The following is a 25,399-nucleotide window of genomic DNA, read 5'->3' on the forward strand; positions in this document are numbered from 1 at the left end:
AGTTACAGGTGGGTAGCCGTGTTGGTCTGCCATAGTCGAAACAAAATAAGGTGCTACTGGAAAGAATTTTCTAGAGACCAACTGAGTTTGTTCTTGGTATGAGCTTTCGTGCACCCGAAAGCTCATACCAAGAACAAACTCAGTTGGTCTCTAAGGTGCTACTGGAAAGAATTTTCTATTTTGTTTCGATTATGGGAGATCACCACAGGGGAAGCTTGCTCTATGACCCTGTGCCACAAGAGGTGCAATCTGGGATGGGGAAGGAGAAACAAAGAGAAGGACTTTGGATCCCCAATTTTATGGGCTACTTTCTTGAGGAATCCTGAGACCTGAACTTTAGAAGCCTTTTTTCCCTACATGACTTCTGTTGTTGACTAATTTATAGATTTCTATTTTTATACAGTTATTAATAGTGAATGTGAACCAAAAAAAAGCCTCAAGAAAGCCAGGATATAAATATACTGGTGGCTGCTCTGGAGCTCAGATGTGGTCCCTGAGGACTTCAGCACATGAAACAGTTGAACTTGAGGAAGGAGAGAGGACAACGTGGTGAATACCAGTTTTGCTTCCATCTGGATCAAGAAACAATGGTTTAAGCTCTACTTACAACCCACGATCAAACCATGGTTTGCAGTCCTAGCTTGCACTCTACTTACATTTGAACCCACTACACCTTTCTGGTCCACCCGCAATGTGGTTTAAGAAATGCCAGAAGCACTGAATTAAGGTGCAAGAGAAGAGAAAAAGAAAAGAGAGCACACAGACACTACTCATTTTTAGTTTGGGGGGGGGAATGTGATCTGTCTTACAAAGATAATTTCATCTGAACTGAGCCAATACCACCTCCATGATGGATGAGTTGTTGCTGTAGAATAAGGACAGGGAATCTGTGGCCCTGAAGATGTTGCTGGACCACAACAACCATCATCCCGTATCCTACAGAAGAGCCTCTCAATGGGAAAACATGCAGCATTTCCATCACCTCTGCAAAAGGTGTTGATCACCATTTGTGGAGCTGCATCTGTCTCCAATATTATTAACTGCCAGGAAAAAATTGAAAACACTTGTGTTCACCCAGGTATTTGATGACTGAAGAATACTGCTCTTGGCAACCTGGAGATCACTGGAAGAAGTAATGTTTTTAACTGTGTTTTAGAATATTTTAACTGCTTTAGAATACATCTATCTGCCCAGACCTCCTTCGGGAGGAAGGGTGAGATATAAATTAAAATACATACATACTGTACATACATGCATACATACAAGGGATATGGCAAAAGGCAAAAGCAGAACCTGAAGTGGGAGGGAGGGGGGGAGGGAGTTATATTTGTATCCAGCCTTTCTGACAAGTTAGGATTCACGGTGGCCTACCACATTTAAAAACATCAATTATTAAAAACAATAATTAAAATACATTACAACCTATCTGAAACCAGCAATTAAAATATAATCTGCATTGACAGCAGCCTAGGGATCAGTATTTGTTTCCAAAGGCCTCTCTGGACAGGAAGGTCTTAGCCTGTCGATGGGAAGACAACAAGGAAGGAGCCAATGCAATTTCTCTTGGGAGAGAATTTCACAAAATGGGAGCAGACACAGAAATGACACTCTCTCCTTTCACTACCAGCAGCGCTTCTGTCGCTGATGGGACCAAAAGAGAAGGGGCTCACCGGAGGATCTTAGCAGGTTCATATGGGTCTAAATGAGAGGCAGAGTGGAGTGCAAATTTGGCTCAGTTTGGATTTTAATGTGAACCTACCTGATCTGCACTTCCAGTAACAATACATGAACCAAAACAAAACTAACCCTTGAAATTTGCACTTCTCTGAATTTTGCAACAGTTTTCCAAACCAAAAAAAAAAAATGTATACAAAAATGCATGTATTGGGGACATATATTAGTGAAACTAATGAGACATTATATTGGGGAAAATTCTTTGCAAAATGATATTTATATTGGGGAAAATTCCATTCATTTTGAGGAATTTGCACTAAAATGCTGCCAATTTTTCATATCTTTAAAAAATAAACCAATAAAGAAATGTGGAGAATTGAACTTAGGAATGGAGAAATGAGAAAAGGAGAGAAACTTAAACTGGTGGAATCATCCATCACTAGCCTGAGCATGAACAGCACAAGTAGGAGTTAACATAATATGGAAAGGAAAAAGAATATAGAGTCAATTGAGTAACTACCAGTATCAACATACTCAGCTTATATCGGTTTCATTTACTGGAGTAACTTATTTTCTTTTCAAGCTGAAGGATGAGTTCTTCCACTGGTGCCTCTCCTATTACAGTTGTGAGCAGTAGAGCAGACACCATACACAGGTGGTTTGCCTTTTATAGCCCACCTTTCCTCCAAGGAGCATGAGGTGGCATAGTTGGCCTTCTCCATATTTTCTTCACAACAACCCTGCAATATAGGCTAGGCTGAGAGATGGTCACGCGACAAGCTTCACAGCTGAGTGGGGAGTCAGAGTCATCCAGTCAGCATTATGCCTGTGCAGAAATCTGAATTCTGACCTTCCCAGTCCGACACTACTCACTATACCACACTGCTTAACCTAAATGCCTGCTGCATTTGTATTTCCTGTCCATAAACCAGTGTTTTCCCATGCAACCAAGTTTATATTTATATAGGAAATGCTTCCTGAAAGCCAGAAGCTCCCCAATCTGATACCACCGTAAGACCCATCCATATTTGAGAGTTCCCAGTCAGGGCTGGTTGCCATGACAACCGTAACCATTTTCACAGCAAGATAGCATCATTAGACCTAAAGAAACTACAAGCATTACAGATATGTATCTATATACACAGAGAGGGGGGGGGAGGATTGCAGACCCTCCAGGTACCTCCCAGCACTGCGATGTCAGAGCCGCTTAATTGAGTAGTAAGGCTTTTAATCCCCTTGCCGACAAAGGTCTGGATAGTTAAAGCTATGGTTTTCCCAGTAGTAATATATGGAAGTGAGAGCTGGACCATAAAGAAGGCTGATCGCCAAAGAATTGATGCTTTTGAATTATGGTGCTGGAGGAGATTCTTGAGAGTCCCATGGACTGCAAGAAGATCAAACCTATCCATTCTTAAGGAAATCAGCCCTGAGTGCTCACTAGAAGGACAGATCCTGAAGTTGAGGCTCCAATACTTTGGCCACCTCATGAGAAGAGAAGACTCCCTGGAAAAGACCCTGATGTTGGGAAAGATGGAGGGCCCAAGGAGAAGGGGACAACAGAGGATGAGATGGTTGGACAGTGTTCTCGAAGCGACTGGCATGAGTTTGGCCAAACTGTGGGAGGCAGTGAAGGATAGGCGTGCCTGGCGTGCTCTGGTCCATGGGGTCACGAAGAGTCGGACACGACTGAACGACTGAACAACAACAAAGATTTTTCAATCACCTCACATTGCATTTCAGGAACATAGGAAACTGCCTTATACCGAGTCAGACCGCATCGTTCCATCTAACTCAGTATCCCATTGCCCTGGACAAACAGAAAAGCCTTTGTGCTTTATAGGGAAAGGGCTTCAGAGGGTAGGGAAGTGAGAAGAAGGAAGGGTGTGTTGGAAATACCTTTTGAAAATACCAGCAAGTAACATCCTCAGATGCCGCATTTAAACCCCAGAAAACATCCCCAAAAGGCATTTTGAGTGCCAAAAAATGTGATTAGATAATATAAATAACAGAGAGGCGGCATGCAACTTCCAGAGTACTGCCCTGCCTTGGGCACCCGGAGCTGCTACCGAGCTTTAATAGAATCGAAAGATGTTCTACTCATTATATGCACACATAAACACCAATAATTCCATCCAGCAAAGCTTGAGATACAGGCGTCACTCTGCGTATCAAAGACACCAGACGGAACTGCAAAATGCACTTGACAGATAATAATACCTTTCCTTCACACTAGGAAAACATTAACTTATTGCCCATAGTGGAAAAACAAACAGCTGGTTGCCATGAGGCTTATTTTGATTAATTGGTGTGTGTGTGTGTGTGTGTGTGTGTGTGTGTGTGTGTGTTAAATGACAATTTCAGTATATGTACATTTATTCATTTGAATAAAATTGTCTTGTTTAAATCCATCTTGAGCTAACAAGTAACGAACCCGTTTTATTCCAAGTATGGACATTCTGGGGTCATTGGGGGGAGTATCCTTTCAATTTGGATAAGAATTCACCTCCTACAGCACCTTACATATATCAAGCGTCCTCATATTTTTAAAGGGGGGCGATTAAGCAGTGAGTCAAATTCTGGCACGAAACTCCACGTGTAGGCAAAATGGCACTGACACAATGTGCTCAGTTACAGCACTTTCCAACACAGGCTAAGATATTAGCATCTGCTTCCCGAGTCTGGCTTTTGATCAGGCCAACATATTGTTTTCTATCTATAAAGCTCAAAGCAGAATTATTTATCCTCACTTTCAGAGTGAGTCAGTGGCAGAATCAGCATCAAATCCAGAGGCTTTGCAGCTCCCTCAGAACTGGATTCTGTGTAACTCAGGCTGCAAATCTTAGGCACACTTAACCTGGGAGTAAGTCTTACTGAACACGGGAGGACTTAGTTCTGAGCAAACACACACAGGGTTGCACTGTTGCTATCAGGAAATGGGAAAGATCCTAGACAGCTGCTGCTGCTCAGAGAAGGCAATACTAGATTAGGTGGGCCAAAGGTATAACACAGGTTTATATGCTAGATATCAAGGCTGAGGAACCTCAGGTCCGGGGGATGCATGTGGCCCTCAAGGCCTCACTACTGGGCCCTCAGAAGTCTTCCCAGGCCTCATCCTTTCTGGCCCTGTTTCACTCTCCTTGGGTGCTTCTGCCTGTGGGATAGGAACCATACAAGGATGCTTTAGGGTGAAAATCTTTTTAAAATAATTTTTATTACTTTTCATTTAAAAAAAATGCAATATATGCCACATTGTATCAATACCAGATTACCAAACACGTTTCCCATTTCCCATTAACATTAAAAATAATCGAAAAGAACAGATTTTTGCCCTCCCCCCAAATCCCCAAACTTCCCTCCACCCCCTCTTCTGGTTCTTTAAATAAACCAAATTATCTTAAATTCCAGATCCCTTTACCCAATTTTCCAACTACTAAACAATTAAACTTGTGGTATACAGCACAGATATTTTAAACATTCAGACCACTTTATACATTACACACCTATGCTTTCATGCTATTTCCCCTTTTAAAATTATCCTAACTGTTGCTTTTTGCAAGCACTTTTTAATCCATGTCTGCTGATGTCCCAATTCATTTACAACTGCTGGCCCCTAAATAAAAAACCGTTTTCCAGACTGCTACCCATTCTTTTTTTCTTACTTTGGCATATTTAAATCTCCTCCGAAAGAGGCTTCCCATTAGGACAATTCCCCATTTCAGTCTTCCTTCCTCCCAAATTTCTCTCTCAGACCCACTCTCCCTGTTCTGTCGGCAGGAAACCGGAAGTCCCCCTAGCCCTATGGTTTCTTAAACGACTGGCTTTGATTCAGAAGAAACAAAATAGAAAATTCTTTCCAGTAGCACCTTAGAGACCAACTGAGTTTGTTCTTGGTATGAGCTTTCGTGTGCATGCACACTTCTTCAGATACACTGAAACAGAAGTCACCAGATCCTTAAATATAGTAAGGGAGTGGGGAGCGGTATTACTCAGAGGGTGGTGGGAATGGGTGATCAGCTGATAGGTGTGGAAAACCTGTTGACGGCGGCTGCAATTAGTCTTGCAGGAAAAGGCAAGGGGTGACTTCTGTTTCAGTGTATCTGAAGAAGTGTGCATGCACACGAAAGCTCATCCCAAGAACAAACTCAGTTGGTCTCTAAGGTGCTACTGGAAAGAATTTTCTATTTTGTTTCAACTATGGCAGACCAACACGGCTGCCCACCTGTAATTTGATTCAGAAGGTTCCACAGAGAGAAAATCCCCATTATGACATTGTGCATTCCAAAATCAGAGTATATATATCCTAGTTGGCTCAAACACAAGTCAAGCTCAGAAATGCTAGAAGCAGGGGCATATTCCATTAAAGCAGACACTAGAAGCACCACAAAGATGGATTTTGAATCTGGACACAGAGCTAACGTTTTCTCACATATGTACCTGCCACCTGAAAGGAGGACAAAGGCTTTCGTAGACTGTTGAGGACTAAATTCCCTTCCCATTTGCTAATCCCTCCTCATTTGATTTTTATCATTTGTCCATTCTTCCTCACTCCGTCCTAACAAGGTTGTTTTCATTCCAGAGATAAACTGACTGATAAGCATGGCTCACAAACAGATTGCTTGGCATTATGTAGACAAGGAATGAGGAACCGGAGGTGCTTTTGGTGTTGGCTGAACTACAACTACCGGTACCATCAGCCTTAGCCAGAACAGGAATGATAGGCATTGTAGTGCAACAACAATGGTTATTCATCCACCTTACATGTAAGGTAAAGGTAAAGGGACCCCTGACCATTAAGTCCAGTCGCGGATGACTCTGAGGTTGCGGCGCTCATCTTGCTTTACTGGCCAAGGGCACCAGCGTACAGTCATGTGGCCAGCATGACTAAGCCGCTTCTGGCGAACCAGAGCAGCACACGGAAACACCGTTTACCTTCCCGCAAGAGCAGTACCTATTTATCTGCTTGCACTTTGACGTGCTTTCGAACTGCTAGGTTGGCAGGAGCAGGGACCGAGCAACGGGAGCTCACCCCGTCGCGGGGACTCGAACTGCCGACCTTCTGATTGGCAAGCCCTAGGCTCAGTGGTTTAGACCACAGCGCCACTCATGCATGTAGAAGGTGCCAAATTCAATCCCCAGCATCGTCAGCTAGGACTAGAAGAGACTCCCTGTCAGAAACCCAGATAGCTTTGGCCTGACTCAGTATAAGATAGCTTCTTATGTCATTAGAAGAGGAAAATCCTTGCTGATGTACAGCAAATCACTCAGAGATGTGCAACTACACCTGGACTGGACAATTGGTCCATAAAATTTCAGTCTGCGGTGGGGGGGCATTTCATGCTGGTTTAAAGCTTTCAGCTTCCTTCTCTACCCCTCAGCAAAAAAAAAATCATCACGACCAACTTCAACATCCCAGCAGTTTCTCTTACATTCTGACTACCAAGAAGAGATTGTTTCCAAACAGTCCTCAACAGGGAACACGTAATGATGTTAAGAAATATGCTTCTGAGAATGTCAGCCAGTACTCTGCAATCAGTTGTCGTATTTGCTTACAAATTTCTGACAATCCCCCCCCCCATGGTAAGAGGAATAGCTACTGGTTCCTGATTGCGTGGGAAATGATCCAAAGGGCTCTTTTACATGCATGAAGAAGTACCATGCCTTGCAGGCCTTCCCCTCCAGGAGATTTTTACTGCTGAGATTTCATCCAGTGAAGGAAGCAACACTCTCTTAAACACTCACCTTAACAGATCAGTGTGGCAAGATCTGCAGGGAAAAAGCTTTGAATGCAAGTGCTGTCCTCCCAAGTAACAAGGTCATGTTTTGGGGGAAAGAATTGGATAGGTGTCAAAGGAGCCTGTCGGTCAGTAATCACAGAGTTCAAATTTGGAGTTAACTCTTTACTGTATTAGCAGAAAGATACACTCCACAGACTTGGCTGAATGTCAGGCCTAATGAACACAGCAGCTCATTCCCAGTGGTTTTACTCGGATTTCCGTTTCAAGTTCTGGAACAATGGCACCTGTCCTCCAACCATGCCGCAGCATGAGATCTGCAAGGTCGCTGTACAAATGGTCACCAAAATAAAGGACCTTGGACCCCCGCCAGCCTGTTAGCCGCAGAAAATCAAACAGATTGCCCTGTTTGTAAATTTTCCCCTTTTCCAGTTTGCTTATTTTATCCCAATGAAGTGAACCTTTTTCATCCATTTTCCTGAAGGGTTTGCGTCTATCAGTGAAGAAATTCGGCTTATCTGCTTGCACAATGACCATGTCGAAAAGGTCTCGCCAGTTCTTGCCAACCATGTGCTTCATTCCTTTATCAACAAAGCTAAAAGGACTGTTTGTGATAAGAAATAGTTTTTTGTTATGGTTAACCAGTCGATTTAGGACAGCGTAAGTTTCATCTCCATGAAGAATATATTTTTCCATGTCCTTTTCAATCCATTTGTACATCATTCCTTTCACATGGACATCTTTAATGGCATCACTTATATCCTTGTAAAGATGAACTTGGTCATACTCAATATTGTGAGTCATGAAATAGTCAGTCACGGATGAAAGCAGAGTCATTTCAGGAAGGGAGAAGATGTCCATAAACTGCTTAATTGATGGACCCTTGCCGTAAAAGTCACTCATTTGGTATAATGGAATATGCTGGGTTCCGCCATACATCTCAATAACCTCTTCATCAGGCACTGGTTTCAGCCCTTGATATGCAGTACCCAACTGAACATAGTGGAAAGCATCAATCTTCATCAGAAGGCTCTTGTGGACATCATAGTGAAGCCCTCTTATGGCAAATCCAGGAATGTATTCATATTTTCTGAGTCCTTCTGGGTACTTAAGCTGTTCAATTAAGATGTCTCTGGCAGTGTTGAATATCATAGAATGTAACAAATTTGAATATTGCGCTAATGTGTAATCATAATCAAAGCCATAGATCTCTACATCTCCCAGACTGATCTCATTATTTGCATAAATAGCTGCTGGGTTAAGAAGACTGCAGACCCCTGGTGGGAGGAGATCGTAAACCAGCTTTTTCATCTCATGGTACCTGGCCCAGAGATAGGACTTGGTGTCGACCCCTTCGACGGGGCTGCCCAAGGGGGCAGTAGCTGCATGGCTGGAGTCCCCGGCTCTCTTGACTTTGCCGTTCAAGGAGGGCGGCGGCGGCGGCGGCGGCGGCGAGTGTCCCGCCGACTGGTGCTGGTGGGCCCTCGGCTGGCTGCAGCCTGCGCGCCCGTCTACGCTGCCTTTAGAGGCGCAGCTGTGAGTGGAAGCGGCAGCGGCCACCAGCTGCAGACCGACTCCGCCGCTCTTCCACACGCTGCCGCCTGCAGCCTTGAGTCCCGCGGCAGCCATGGAGCCTCTCCGTGGTGGTGGTGAGGGGGATTTTAAAAGGGCATAACCTCAGAGAAGCACGAAAGCGCCACCTCAGCCCCTCGCAGTCCCCTGCTCTCTGCTCCGGGGACTGGCCGCGCGACGCGACTTCTCCAGCCGCCGGGTGGTTTTACTCCATGAAGAACAGTTGCCAAGAATGAAAGTCCCCACCTCCTCAAAGCCGTCTCCAGGGCTTTCGCCATGCAATCAGAGACTGCGTGCAGCCAATTTCTCCTCCACCCTTTTCATGCCTCTTCTGGTTCTGCGGAGACAAGGAGGAAGGGGAGCTTGTTGCAGCAGGAGGGGGTGCCCACTAATTCTAGTTTTTTCCATCTTCTTCCCTGTTGAATTCTGTAAATGCAACACTGAAGAAGATGACAGCAAGTGCCATCCACTCAACCACCTGTAAGAATGCAGCTGGCTGAGGGCAGGCTGAGGTTGGTGGGGCAGGATGTCATTTTCCTTACTGGACCAGACTCCACTGCTGGGTTTCCTTACACCAGTTACTATCGCCCAGCTCAACCTACCTCACAGGGTTGTTCTGAAGGTAAATTGCGGAGAGAGGGGGAGAGAGAGAGAGAGATTTCTGTACACCACTGCAAGCCGCTTGAGGGAAAGGTGTGATAAAAATATAATACAGTGGTACCTCAGGTTAAGTACACTTCAGGTTAAGTACGCTTCAGGTTAAGAACTCCGCTTAAGAACAGAAATCGTGCTCTGGTGGCGCAGCGGCAGCAGGAGGTCCCATTAGCTAAAGTGGTGCTTCAGGTTAAGTATACTTCAGGTTAAGAACAGACCTCCGGAACAAATTAAGTACTTAACCCGAGGTACCACTGTAACTCATTTATATAGCGTAACCAATTCAAGCCTGCCCACATTCATGTTTCGTAACTAAATCATTCTGCAGTTGGCATGTTGCTACTGTATATATGAGGACCATTTTAAGGTCTTGCCTGTGTTTAAATGAGCCATAGCACTTGCTCTGTCTCCCGCAGGCTTCGGACCAGAAATCTGAAGGATTGATGACACTGCAGTGCCTGGCAATGCAATTCTATCACAAATATGCTCGAAAAACTCAGTTTCTAAATGCAACCAACACTTGTAAGCCAGCCCCAGCGTAGGAAGGGCTGACAGCCATTGTGCTTCTATTGCTTTGTATACTCCAAAGTGCATTGTTAGAGATAAAATAAGGGTGGTTATTAGCCGTTTATCATTTTTACTCAGCACGAGCAAAGTTATTGTTTCTAAAGAAAGTGCCTTCGTGTAAGAATAAGGGGAAGATAAGAAGCGCACTGAACTGGGTTATCGCTGTGTAGGGAAGCCTGTAAATATAATGGTTCTCTGCTCAAGCTCTCTGTACAAAGGGGTTATTGGGGCACCCCCAGGATTATCTTGATTTACTAACATCTCCATCCCCAAGAGAGCACATGTTCCGTTCCTTCTCCCTGATCAAGCCCAGAGCTTCTTCTTTTTCAGCCAGAGCTCAGCTGCGGCACCTCTCAGGTGGCGCCATTACCATTCTAAGAGAACAAGAGAGAAGTTTGTGGTGAGTTCTGGCACTTCTTTTTCTAGGAAAATAGCACTGATCAAGCCTGTTTCATGAGTTGCAACAATTGTCAGTCAGAACAACTGTGGGGAAGGGCCATGGTTCAGTGGCTTTGCCTGCAGGAAGTCCCAGCCTAGGTTCAGTTCCTAGAATCTCCTTGGAACACTGGAAAAGATTCCTTGCCGGGAATCCTAGATTGTAGCTCAGTAGACAAGACTGAACTAGAAGGACCAACAGCCTGATGTGGTGTAAGTCAGCTTCCTACAACATCACTATATTCCCATTTAACTTCAAAATAATAATAAAATTTTAAAATTTGCTAACAGATTACTGGAGGAACAACACCTTTTTTTTTAACTGACCAAGAGGATTCTGAAATAGATAACAGTGCCATCCAAGCGTGCCCACTCATACATGCTGAGTTTGCTTGTAGGATTTTAACCTAATCAGCTAAACATCAAAACCCTAATCTTCATCATTTTACCACATGAAAAAAAACAAAACTTTAAAATACCTATCTCCCCATGTTGTTTGTTTGCTCTTGTAAAGAGAAGTTCAACAAGGTACCAAATGCTACCAGATAAACAAAGGACATCTAAACTTCAAAAGCTGTTTTAATGGCGTTTCCATGGCAATAAGGGCTTAGCTCCTTAACATAAATGACTTTAATGATTAGGTGCTTGAAGTTGCACAAAAAGGAGGGAGGAAAGGGCATAAATTACAAGCTATTTGGTGGTGTATCATTTAGGACATGCCCTCTTAGAGATGGGCTAAAATACACACACAGCTTTGAACTTCAGCAGACAGATCCTGCTGTGTCAAAACAGAGGAGAACTGCAGGTGTATTTTTATCCTGAGCAAAACTAAGTTTGCTAACTCTGGGGATGTTCTCTGTTCCCACCCCCCACCCCCCACCATAGAAGCATGTTGCCATTTCCATAGGAAGGAGAAGAGGCAGAGAATAAAAATGGTATAGGGCAGTAGCACAGTGGTAGAGCATTTGCTTTGTATGCAGAAGGGCCCAGGTTCGATCCTGCATATCTCTGGGAAAGGCACTTCCACTTGAAACCTTGGAGAGCGGCTGCCAGTCAGTGTAGACAATACTGAGCTAGATGGACCAATGGTTTGCCTCAGTATCATGAGGGTTCCTGTGCTCTCATGTGCATTGAATTAAAAAGCTGCCTGCTCTTCTCTAAGTAGTGACAAGTTCCAGGGGCAATGCTACAGAGTTAAGTTTGCTTTTGCATTAAAGAATAAGGGTGGATCTACACACAGAGGGAAAAACCCTATAAATAAGTCAGAAATTAAATCATTATAACGAAAGGAAAAAAAGCTATGTAAAATCACATATAAATTTTCTTTGCTCTCCAGCACCATCTGGTGTTGCATGTTTATAACGCATTCAAAACACTGTTGTTGTTTTTTACTAATGCATCTGAGTCCTAAGCAAGCACTAGAGATCTATGGTGTTCTTGTAATATTTACGCCTGAGCAGAGCATAGTGCAGCTGTGACCCTTTCAGCAAGCATCACAGCCAATATCCTCCACCAGCTTTACAGACAGCACCTGCTTAAGTCTCCACCCCCCAGTTTTTGCTGCCACTTCTCTGTCTCTCAAACCTGGCTCCAAACTGTTCCTCTGCCCCATTCCAGTAGCTGGTGGGCTTTGTTCAGGGCTCATACTCTTTTAATAGTGCACAGAAGATGCAATTTCATCAGGTGTGGCTGCACAGCTCGCAGTGTGCAGACATGATGAATCAAATCTGGGGACGATGTTGCTTTCCCCCCCCCCCACTTCCTTGTGGAACAGAAGCAACCGAATTCTAAATAAGCTTCTGTTAACAGCTTAGAACAATGGCTGCCTGCCAGACCACAAATGTAATGTACCAGGTGAGGCACTGTTAAAGGAAATGGAAGTTCAAAGACTCTTGGCATGTAGCTTTCTGAAGGAGAAATCAGCATTCAGTGAGCACGCATCTCTGCCAGAGGTGGGTGCACCTGTTTCAGAAGTATGGAACCAGTTTGCTCACGATGAGAGCAAGCTGCAAGTTTACCTGCCAAAAGTACCATGTTTGGTGGGCCAGAGAGAAATGAACACACTTTGCAGATGTGTACAGGTGAAACTCAAAAAATTAGAATATCGTGGAAAGGTTCATTTCTTTCAGTAATTCAACTTAAAAGGTGAAACTAATATATGGCAATTGTTTTTATTAGCCACTGGAGTTTAATATATGGCATAGACTCATGACATGCAAAGCGAGATATGCCAAGCCTTTATTTGTTATAATTGTGATGATTATGGCGTACAGCTGATGAGAACCCCAAATTAACAATTTCAACTTTGGGGTTTTCATCAGCTGTGTGCCATAATCATCACAATTATAACAATCATGTCATGAGTCTATCTCATATATTAAACTCCAGTGGCTAATAAAAACAATTGCTTACATAAATGGACTTTTCCACGATATTTAATTTTTCGAGTTTCACCTGTATTAGAAAAGGATTGGGGACTCTTACAGCACTGTGGTTGCAAGAGGGGAGTTGGAAAGGAGGTAGTTATTGGAACCAGGAGGACTGTGGGATATTACTTTGATGGCCTAGCAAATCTCCTGCTAAAGAGATTGTTCTCAACAGTGAATAACCATCTCCCTGCTACGATGATGTCCTTCAAACAGTCTGCATGTGGGCTAGCCGTGACCTGGGAATAAGGCAGAGAGGGGGCAGAACTGGGTTTTTGTTTGGGTATCAGAAGATCTTAGAGTTTGTGTTGTCTCCCTAAAGACTGCATGTGTGAGGAGTGTTTAAAGCAGTGAGCCTCTACATACACTCAATCTGTATAAATATATATCAATACAGCTCTATAAAATTTATATTAAAGTTGTTGTTTTATTTTTTATTTTTTGGTTTGTAGATTTCCCTTAGTATAAGCAAATATTCCCGGTACTGAAAGTTTAACATACAAAAATTGTTGAAATACCTACATTTCCCTCTGTGTATAGATCACTGGTACCAAAACCTATGGGAAACTGCCCCATTAACAAGCAAAGGAGTATGCCTTCACCCCGGTGTGGTCCCCCTTTATCACATACACAGCACAACAGGAAAAACGGTATATCCCACCCAACAGCATACAAAACAAGATGGCTAACCTGACCCAACAACCTCCCGTCCACCAACAAACATACAAACAAGCCAAACAGCAAACAACTGAATGCAACCAACCAAGTTCGGGACCCCTAACCTTTCTCATTGTCATTCTTTGCCCCCAACCACAAGACATCTATGGCAAAAATGTCTCTTACTAAATGTAAACAAACTGTGAAAAAGATTATGAATTGAAAGCAGAGACAATAGATGTACATTTCCCTGTTTATCTGTTTTGTAATACAAAAAATCCTTAATAAAAACTAATTCTTAAAAAGAAAAGCAGTGTCCCCCCCTTTTTTTTCTTACCTAAACTGTGGGAGCTGCTGACATGCATCACCCCTCCTACTAATATAGTACCTAGTTGTGGGTTTATATTATCCTACAACAAACCCAACACCCTGCTTTGAGCTCTTGGGGGGGGGGGCATGACTGCCCCATGTTTCAAACCCAGAAATACAGGCAGAGGTTGGTGGAAATATCAATTACTATACTTTTGTTAGGTGCTCCAAAGTCGGTCTAATGTTGCAATTTGAATCTAATTGGCCAATTAGTTTAAATATAACATGAAGCATTAAGGAATGCTTTAAAAAGTGAAAATAGCTACCCGTACCAAGGGGAGAATTGCACGACTATGATTGCTTTAAAAATCCATCTTGGGATAGCTCTGAACTCATGCAGAGCCAATTAAGTGTAGCCTCTGGCCATGTGGGGAGCTGAGCATTGAAATACTTGGGCATCTTCTCATGAATTTTGTCAAAGTGGGAAATGCAATAACACCTGGCTTGCTGCATGACTGGAGATGGCCAGTTCTGTGTACATCATAGCCTTAAAACTAGCACAGCGATAGGATATCCATCTTCAAATATCTGAAGAGCTGCCATGTAGCTGATGCTGCAAAATTGCTTTTTGCTGCTCCAGAGGATACGACTCGAACCAGTGGGACGAAATTACAAGAAAAAGGATTTAGACTATTAGGAAGAACTTCCTGACAAAGCAAGCAGTGGAACAGATTGCCTCAGAAGGTGGGGTACTCTCCTACGTTAGAAGGAACAGCTTAGGGAGCTGGGTATGTTTAGCCAGTAGAAGAGAAGGTTAAGGGGTGATATGATAGCCATGTTCAAATATATAAAAGGATGTCATATAGAGGAGGGTGAAAGGTTGTTTTCTGCTGCTCCAGAGAAGCGGACATGGAGCAATGGATTCAAACTACAAGAAGATTCCACCTAAACATTTGGAAGAACTTCCTGACAGTGAGAGCTGTTCGGCAGTGGAATTTGCTGCCAAGGAGTGTGGTGGAGTCTACTTCTTTGGAGGTCTTTAAGCGGAGGCTTGACATCCATCTGTCAGGAATGCTTTGATGGTGTTGGACTGGATGGCCCTTGTGGTCTCTTCCAACTCTATGATTCTATGATTCTAAGTTTTTAACCTATCAGGAATGCTGTACCAATGGATTTCCTGTGCCAGCAAGGGGGTTGGGGAAAATTAATTTTAGTCCTCCAACTCTATGATTCTGTGACTCCTCCCCCCCCCCCGGCCGGATCTCTGAGAGCAGAGAACCCCTGGCACCCATTCGAAACTATGTTTCCTACAGCTTCTTGTAGGGAAGACGCTATAGATAAACGTATCTGGTTTTGTGCTGTTGCCATCATTGTCCAACCAGCTCTTTGCAGCAATGGAGACAGGTCCAGTCATGGAATGTTGGGCAGCTGAGAACTCATCCAGTTGAGGCGAGCTGTCCATGAAGCAACAGGGAGCTGCTGAGCTCCCTGGGAAGGGACATGTGGACCTATGGCCTGGTTCAGGGCACAGCAGACTGGTCTCTAGCACCTTACGGAATTGGGTTGCAAGGAATCAGATCCAAAGTAAGCCCTTTTATCCATGGCTGCAGGAAGACTCTTTGTTTTGACCTGCAAACGAAACTCTGCAGACTTGCTTCTGGAAAGGGCATCTGTTTTGCATGCAGAAGACCCCAAGTTTAATCCCTAGTGTCTCCAGCTACGGCTGGGAAAGAATCCTGCTTGAAAACATTTGAGAGCTGCTGCCAGGCAGTATGGACAATTCTGTACTAGATGGACCTGACTTATGTTCCTGTGTTCTGTCAACACTCGGGATTTTTGCTGGGCTTTTGCTCCTGTGGCACTGAGACTCTCGGTTCTGCTTGACCTGAGCCCTTTGCCATTCCTGACACTTTGAAGGTGAATCCAGAGGTCACCAGTAGCCTTACAATTACAAGCCCCTACACCAAGGGCAGCCAATGACTTTGAGTGAGTAACCATGGACTCTCTTCGCTGTCATTTCCTCAATAGCTCTTTGCAGATCTCATCCACAATTCTCGTGATTGCCCACTGAATTATTTAAGGTCACCCCTTTGTCCAAAGGATCTCATTTCTAAGAGTTTATACATAGTTGACAAGCAATTAATAGATGGCTTTAATAAAGGTTTAACCAGTTGCAATGCATAGTTCAGGGCCTTGCTGATGAGCTGTTATCAGTACTTATTGCCACATGATGCAATCATTTGTAACATACAAGTAGTACAGAATTTTTTTGGTTTTGAATTTGTCAAAAGCACAAACATCCGCAAACTGTTACAGAGCCACGGGCATTGCAGTGTGCATTAGATCTGTGGATGGCATTAAAAATTAAATTTTCAGAAGTATAGATAAGGTCGTGACTGATCCGACAGCCCCACCTGCCCTATACATTAAAAGCAACATCCTGCTAAACAGTCACAGCTTCCCCCAAAGAATAATTGGAAATGGCAGTTTGTTAAGGTTGCTTAGAGTTGTTAGGAAGCCCCTATTCCACGCAGAGAGCTACAATTCTCAGAGTAGTTTTATAGTCAATCCCTCTTATCAGGGAACTCTTGGAATCGTAGCTCTGTGAGGTGCGTTAACCATATCTCCTCATACCATTCCACCACATCTCATCCAAATTCCCCATATGCTATTTGCTGCATATGAGAAGTTGGGTCCCAAAGAGGGACTGCATTCTCATGAGAGCACCAATGTGGTGCAGAGGGGTCCTGAACCCTGGCCTACCTGGCAGCAAGTCAGTATGTCAAGTCCAAAGGTCAGGAAACACAGTCCATTGTTAATCTAAGTAGGCCAAATCTGAGGTTCAGCAGTCAGGATACAGTCCAGAGTCAAACCCAAAGCACGGTCCCATAGAGGTCCAGGAGCATCCAAGTCAAGGTCCATCAACCTGGGCAGTTGAGCAGACACAGCATCTCCCCTCTGCTTCCCTTTTGTACTTTGCCTGCTGATGGAAGCATCTGGGCTTGATGATGCATGTGACCCTTCCCTGTTCCAAGCCTACTCCAGCTGAGGAATCACACACCTTCTCCCAGAGCTAGCAAGCCCCACCTGGCCAGCTAGGGAGCTTTGCCTCAGAGCCTGCCATATTTTTGGAAACAGGGGCCCCTGTGGCTCTAGTGAAGGGTCCTGCTGCTCTGGCTCCTGTGTGCTGATCTCCATCCCCTTGCCATCCTCTATCACCCTGTGAGTCCTTCCCCATCCCCTGCTTGCCCCGGTGTGTCCCAGTCCCAGCTACACCCCTTGCCGGGATCCTCTTTCTCCTCTTTCTCCTCCCTGTCATCCTGCCAGTCCATGACAAGCAGTTACAGCAGAGCGATGTGCACTCAAAGTCCCCCTCGTCTCTCAGTCTAAACTACCTCACGGGGTGTCATGAGTACAGAATGGGAGGGGGAGAAACTAATATTCTACCCCGAGCAACTTGGAGGAAGTGTGGGATTTAAGATATATACGATGCACACCATTTTAAATGCAACGCACTGTGTGTTCAAGGGGGAGTTGAGCCTGCCTCGGAGGCACCCTTATCAATACTTTCACATGAGAAAGAGCAAGCACAAATTCTACCAAACCCCTCCCCCCCCACACACACACCTTATGATTCAAATAGTTCTTAACCCCTATTATGTCCACTGGATTCTGTATTCCATTTATATAATTGACTTCCTCAGAGAGGTCCACGAAAAAGCCACAGTGTTTATCTATTAGGCCATTTATGGGGAAGGAACATATGGACTGAATGTAGAAGGTTCCAGGCTCAATTCCTGGCATCTCTAGGTAGGGCTTGAAAGGATTTCTGTCTGAAGCCCTGGAGAGCTACTGCCTGTACATTCCCACTATCCACTTAAAGAACTATGATAGCACTTTAAACACTTGCACAGTGTTTAAACACTTGCACAGTGAGAGCCAGTGTGGTGTAGTGGTTAAGAGCGGTAGACTCGTTATCTGGGGAACCGGGTTCATGTCTCCACTCCTCCACATGCAGCTGCTGGGTGACCTTGGGCTAGTCACACTTCTCTGAAGTCTCTCAGCCCCACTCACCCCACAGAGTGTTTGTTGTGGGGGAGGAAGGGAAAGGAGAATGTTAGCCGCTTTGAGACTCCTTCGGGTAGTGAAAAGCGGGATATCAAATCCAAACTCAAATCCAAACTTGTGGCTTCCCCCAAAGAATTCTGGGAACTGCAGAAACATTAAGGGTGCTGAGAGTAGTTAGGTGATGCCTATTCCCCTCACAGAGCTACAGTTCCCAGAGGGACCTTAACAGTAAAACCACTCCCTACCAGCAGCTTGTATATATTATAAGTTTACTCTGGGTGAATGCTAAGGATGGGTGAAGGTGTCAATTTTTTATTTCTCTTTTTCCCGGCCTTAGGTTCACTTAGTCACATCTCCACATCAGTCTGCGTTATTATTTGTTAACTTACCTTGAAAATTCATCAGCAAATGTCTCCAGATGTACGGATGTTTCCCTGCAATTTAATTTAGCCTAATACATGCATTTCTGCTGAGAAGTATCCTCAAACAGAATGCATTTTTTGTTGTTTTCACTCATATATGCAATGGATTTTTGCAGGGGAGCTGCATCACAAAATTTGGAGAAGTGCGCTTTTCAAAGGATGGCTGTGTTTTGGTTCACATCTTGTTTCAGAAAGTGGGAGCTTGGTAAGTTAGTCTTCAAATGTGAACGGAATCCCATTTCTCGTATGGAGAGCCTGCTGGAAAATCAGGTCAGTGGCCTTTCTAGTCCAGCAGCCTGTTCACACAGCGACCGGTGGGAAACCTGCAAGCAGGGCCTCAGCACAAGAGCACTCTCCCCTCCTGTGGTTTCCAGCAACTGGTACACAGAAGCATTGCTGTCTCCAAATATGGAGGCAGAGCAGAGTCATCATGGCTAGTAGTCATTCATCATTTTACCTTTCATTAATTTCCCCAGTCCTTTAAAAAAGCCATTCAAGCTGGTAGCCATCACTGCCTCCTGTAGGAGCAAGTTCCAAAAATTAACTACGTGCTATTCTTTTTTCTTTCCTGAATCTTCCAGAACAGGGTTGGGAAATGCAGAGTAGGGTGCTGGTTTGTTTTTAAGCTTTGAACTGCTGTCTGACCTGAAGCACCTCTTTAACAAGGACACCTGGGAATCAGCAACAGGGCTGTTGAATAAACTGCATGTTCTCAGGTCAAGCTGTGCTGCCTTGAAGAATGAGTCCGTAAGTGACTCTGGACCCACACATCCTTCCACAGTGGGGACATTGGTTCCAGGGCAGGAGTTGATCACGGTGTGGATTTGCCAAGCGTGCTTTCCTCTTAGCACATTTCTCCCACATTTCTCCCTTGCGTTCTGAGTTTGAGTGTCTACAAAGTCCACAACACCTTTGGTGAAGGCTGTTCTCCAGCTGGAGTGCTCGCAGGCCAGTGTTTCCCAGTTGTCTGTGTTTATACTACTTTTTTTTTTTAGATTTGCCCTGAGACAGTCTTTAAACCTCTTTTGTTGACCACCAGCATTAAACGTAACAGAGCACCAATGCTGTTTTTCTTTTTAAAGCTGAGGAGTTGCAGGGTGGGGGCTTAGCTCCAAATTACTTCCAACCAGCCCCTCCCCAGATTGATGCAGACAATTCAAAACATGGGGAAAGACGTGTTTTTAACAGCATGGAATAAATCCAATTCAGTTTGCGTTTAAAGGTTAACCTACTTAATTTACACTTTCTGAAACAACACACAAACTGAATAATAGCCACCCTTTGAAATTCACATTTCTCAGAATTTTTCAGTATACCTCTCCAGCCAAGTAATGTGTACAAAAATGCACATAGCAGGGTAACGTGTGCATATACTGGTGAAAATTTCATACCAAAAAATGCATTATACATGGGGAAATTGCTTTGTAAAAATGTGAAGATTGCAAAAAAAAAATGAGAAAGGAGAAATTCGCAGTAAAATGCTGGTGAATTTGCATGCAGAGTGGTTTGGGGGGCTTTTTTAATGCAAAGTGATTTGGCAATGTGGAGAACTGAACTTAAGATAGGATAAATGAGGAAAAGAAAGAAGCCAAAATTGTCAGATTTTCCCATCCGTACTTGATACTCAACCAGCCTCATCCTACTGAGTTTTTATTCTCAGTCGTAGCAGTAATCCCCACTAGCAGTGACAGGAGAATTCCCTGTCTAGGATTTCCAGGTTCTCTCGTGGCTATTGTTTGAGAGCACACATCATGTTAGTAATTTTCCAGTCATCAGGAGCAGCTGCTGTTTGTCAGGATATATCACATAGCCTCATCAGTACTTCAGCTATTTCACACTTTATTCTCTGTGGAAGCTTCGTATAAAGATCACCCAGTCCTATTGATTTACTGCCTTGGAGCATCTCAGGTTACTCTGTAGGATATTTCCAGGTCTTATAAAACCCTTTATTACTGAAACGGAAAGGAGAAAACAACAGGCAACAGCCATAGCCAACTTCTACAGTAGACCATCCCTAGCCAAGTTGCTCCAAGGGCAGAATAAGCTTCCTCCTAAACATGGTCAGCAATGGAGCCCAGAGCGCACCACCTGAGAGCACTCTTGGCAGGCACTTATTTCAGCCCCCCAAAAGCTCTTTTTTAATAGAGCCTACCAGATTGCGGAGTAGAAAGATACACAGAGCCAGGGTAGGAACTAGAGCAATGCACAGTCAGAATGCAATACTGAAAGAAAACCAACAGCATGTGTGATTGCAGGGATCTCCCCTAAAGGCCTGCACCACAAATTGACCTGATTTGGTAAGGATGCAAACTCAGAATTACCTTCTTTTTCTCACTCTTCTTAAGATTTAGTGGCGCCCGCCCTGTGGAACTCCCTCCCTTCAGATGTCAAAGAGATAGACAACCACCAGACATTTAGAGGACATCTGAAGGCAGCCCTGTTTAGGGAAGCTTTTAATGTGTGATATTTTAATGTATTTGATTTTTGTTGGAAGCCGCCCAGAGTGGCTGGGGAAATCCAGCCAGATGGGTGGGGTACAAATAATAATAATAATAATAATAATAATAATAATAATAATAATAATATTTCAGTGAAACATTGTGAAGTAGTGCTTAGAACGGTGAAACATAGAGAACCAGTGGGATATGCGTATCTCTGGATACAAATTCTATAGAAAGCATAGAGAAGGACATCACAGAGTCAGTGTCACTCTGCACATCAAAGGGAGCATTGAGTCCAGCAAGTTAAAAATCCCCAAAGGGGCAGATTCCCCCACAGAATTATTGTGAGTGATGATACTGGGTCCCAAGAGTAATTTCATACTGGAGATGTGCTAGCATTTACCAGATCAAAATGCTCAGGGAGATCTTGAGATGAAGAATAAAACCAAAAGTGGAAATATCATAGTAATGGGGTGGCTTCAACTATTCTCACATAGGTTGGCTACATGTGCATTCCAGAAACTTCTAGATACCCCAAATGACTGTGCCCTTGAACAGTTGGTATTGGAGCCAACCAGAGAGGCAGCAATCCTGGACTTAGTATTTACTTTCACAAAAGCAATCTAGCAACACATGTAATGGTTTAAAATAAAGAGGTATACATCACCTCTGAGCAGACGGCGCAGTTTAGTAATGTTGTAAATAAATGAGCAAATGAACAAAATGAAAAGCAAAGGAACCTGCGGATTTGCACAAATCCTGAAAATCATGTCTCACAATGCACATATTTCAGACAGCTATTTCTGAATTCACTACCCAAAGATGTACTCTAAGAGGTAAAGAATAAAGGACCCCAGGACAGTTAAGTCCAGCCAAAGGTGACTATGGGGTTGAAGCGCTCATCTCGCTTCCAGGCAGATTGAGCCGGTGTTGTCCACAGACAGCTTTCCGGGTCGTGACAAAACCGCTTCTGGCGCAACGGGACACCATGATAGAAGCCAGAGCGGACGGAAACGTCATTTGTCTTCCCGCCATAGCAGTACCTATTTATCTACTTGCAGGCCAAAGGAAGGACCTTTTCACACAGGACATGTGGAATTGGCTCCCACAGGTGGAAGTAAAAGTTACCAACTTGGATGGTTTTTGAAAAATTGAGTAGTCAGTGACTACTAGCTATGGTGGCTATATTCCACCTCCACTGTCAGAGGCAATATGTCTCTCAATGCTTGTTGCTGGAAACCGCAAGAAAGAAGAGCACTGTTGCAGTCAGGCCCTGCTTGTGGGCTTCCCGTGGGCATCTTTTGGCCACTGTGAGAACAGGTTGCTGGACTAGATGGGTTATTGACCTGATTCAACAAGCTCTTCTTGTGCTCTTTAAGTAATTCACACAAAACTCTCTCACAGAGAGAAGATTCTCAAAGCAGAACTTTATTTTTGAAAGCTCCTCCTTTAGCTCTGTAGCTAAAGTGTTTCTGCTCTATAATTCTCTCATACGTGAGATTTATTTCTTCACAGCAGCCGCCCCACAAAACAGAGTGTGTTTATGATGTTCTCCCTGCAATTCTTCTTAAAAGCATACGCTTAAGTGCTTTCAAGCTTGTCACTTTCTTGTGAGCACTCAAATACCATTCTGATGGGTGGGCTGAAGTAGAGGAAACACCAAACATGTTTTCTTTTGGGAAAGCTCTCATGGAGAAGATTAGCTGATGATACACAGCACAGCAATGGTACCCATGAGATGAGAGATACATAGGAAGTTCTCAGGGCCAACGCTGAAACTGCTCTCAAAACAGATGGATCTAGAATTCTTCTAACAATTTGTTTCCTCTCATAATATGCATGGTATTTTGTTACTTCCTCTATAGCTTTGCCAAAATACAAATGGGGACATCCTACACATTTCCAGAGAGCAGGGCAGAGAGGCGCATTTAAAAGGGGGTGGGGGAATGTTGGAAAGCCTTGAAAGGGTTTTCCCTGGTCTGCTTTTTTTTTTTTTTTTAACCCAAGGTAGTTTCGAATGTAAGGTTTCATTTTATTGTTCAGATCTCCATGTAATTGTAGCTTTCCAGGTGGAGCGTTAGCTCGGAAAAGCGACAAGCATAATCAGTGAGAATTTAAAGAACAGCTGGGTTTTAAACAGAACCAAATGAATGTCAAGTGATTTGGGGCACTTGACTTCATTTAGGAAAGAGGCATATTCTATTGGCCATTATAGGGTAGGCGAGTTCAGCAGTGATGCTTCTAGATGGAGTGTGTTTGTGGGTGTCATGTGTACTGACAGACAAGCCTGAAAGGAACTGTTCTGCTCCCTTCCAATTGCTACATTATCTCAGTCGGTTATCTGGATCCTTGTGCAGCCTTCTTGATATATGGCACGTCTATGCTGCCCCAGAATACAAAGTTCTCTGGACAGCTTGCAACAGTAGCAGGCAGCATAGTGGGGGTGGAGGTGCCTATCTGATCTTCCATCAGGTCTCTGCTGCTTACAGGTGGGAGGGGTGAGGTGTTAGCAAGGTTAGTGCAGGACAAACGCATCAGCTGAGCTAATCCGGCGCTCCTGCGGAGACACTTTCACCATGTTGCCCTCCCACTGCAAGTAAGCAGGAGTGCTTCACCTACTGGTAAGTTCATTCCACCACCAGAACATCCAACTTTTTCTGGCCAAGATGTGCATCTTCTGGGTGAGTCATGTGACCCGCACTTCACTCTTGCCCCTCCCCCAAAGTACTTTTTCCATGGGTGTGAGAGCGCAGGAGATCGTGGCAGACAAAATGGCCACCAAGAAAATTATTGTATGATTGAAAATTAGATATAAATTTGGAAGAAAAGCTAGACTGTAGATTTAGAGTTTGGTTAAGTGTGTTGGAATTGTGAGAGAATGAGTTAAGGTAATAGATAAGATTAATGATTTTTTAATAGTAAAATTAGATTTTTTAAGATGGTAAGAAATTACTAAAGATGATTGACAAGGAACGCAAGAAGTGGAGATGAGAGGAAGTCAGGTTACAATGTAAAGGATAGAAGTTAGTGATAGTAATAAGTTTTTTTTGTTTTTACTGTAGGTTTGTTTTTGTTTTTTATGGTTGTATTGTTTTGTATCTGTTTGTTTTTATTGATTGTTGTTTTTACAAAATTTAATAAATATATTTAAAAAACAACAACAAAACAAAATGGCCACCAAGATCTCACACCCAAAAAATGGGTTGTTGTGGTTTTCCAGGGGCACTTGCAAAGTATGCATCGCTCCATCCTCCACTGACTTACAACAGATAACAATGAAACAAAATACAAAGTAAGATGCAGTGCTACAAAATCAAAGCAACATAAAGAGAACACAAATAAACCTTGCCACACGCCCCAAAGTTAAAACAGAGTTTTAAAAAGGAAAGGTCCAGCTGTTTAAAATGCCCACCTGGTGCAAAAGCATACCACAAAGATACACAAGGCAAAATTCCCTGGGAAGCCTATTTTATAAGTGGGTTGCCACTACTGAAAAGGCCCTCTCTCCCTGGTGGTCACTAGTCTAAAGTAGCAGTTGCTGTTTCCCCTTGAAATAGTGCTTTTACATCTAGGTATATATTCATTCCTTGTTACTCTTTCTTCTCTCTCTCTCTCACCATCTTCTGTTTCTCCACACACACCAAGCTTGCACATACATATTTAAAATTTAAATTGTAAGTCTCTTAGAGGCAGGAACCTGCCTTTTGTTAACATTATTTTGTAAACTGCCAAGAATATTGATGCTCCTATAAATTATAATAACAACAACATGGTGCCATTTGGATGCAAACATGGGTGTTGTGTCCAAGAAAGGGGGAACACAGCACAAAGAAGAAACTGATGTTGCTCTGAACAGAGGCAGATTTAGGGCAGCACAACCAGTTCTGCTGAACTGGGTGCCAAGCCCAGGGGACGCCGCAGGGACCCACAACTATGACATAGTGAACTGAGCAGAAGGGAGGGTGAGAGGCATGGGGCACCAAATTTTGGGCTGGCACAGGGTGTCACTGAAATTTGCAAGACCAAAGTCTGCCCCTGCTCTGAAGTCTTTGGCGGACTCTAACCTTGTGTTGTCAGAGCACGTGGCAATCAATGGCACAGCCACTGTGCGCACACCTAATTAGAAAGGGGCACTGTTGACCTCAGGAAAGTCAAAGCAGCTTGTATTGTGACCAAGGCCTCTAACTCATTGCTTCTTATCAATGCTATCTTATCAATCATCTTAAAGAGCTGCTTCTGTTAATAAGAGAAGGACACTGGAGAACTAGCCAAACTCCAGTTAAAAAAGAAGAGATGGAGAAAGAGAGACAAAATTCCCAAATAACTGGAGAGGCAACAAGAAGCAAGATGGTAACATGTTAGTCTCTCTAGTTACAGGTAAGATCTGAAGAAGTGTGCATGCACACGAAAGCTCATACCAAGAACAAACTTAGTTGGTCTCT

At 43.7% G+C, this 25,399-nt stretch overlaps 2 protein-coding genes across 8 annotated transcripts in view; both read right to left on the reverse strand.

Annotated features, from left to right (window-relative positions):
* The window catches only part of DGKI (diacylglycerol kinase iota), a 240,820-nt gene that overhangs the window by 140,094 nt on the left and 75,327 nt on the right, over window positions 1-25,399 (reverse strand). The window lies entirely within an intron of this gene.
* On the reverse strand, window positions 4,742-9,070 carry LOC117053658 (5'-nucleotidase domain-containing protein 2-like). Its single transcript, XM_033161611.1, has 2 exons — window positions 7,659-9,070; window positions 4,742-4,825 (listed from the first exon to the last, which is right to left on the reverse strand). Exons 1-2 carry the CDS (start codon window positions 9,033-9,035, stop codon window positions 4,742-4,744), a joined length of 1,461 nt encoding a protein of 486 aa, XP_033017502.1. The 5' UTR covers window positions 9,036-9,070.

This window comes from Lacerta agilis, chromosome 10 (assembly GCF_009819535.1).
Source record: "Lacerta agilis isolate rLacAgi1 chromosome 10, rLacAgi1.pri, whole genome shotgun sequence".
Lineage (NCBI taxonomy): Eukaryota > Metazoa > Chordata > Lepidosauria > Squamata > Lacertidae > Lacerta > Lacerta agilis.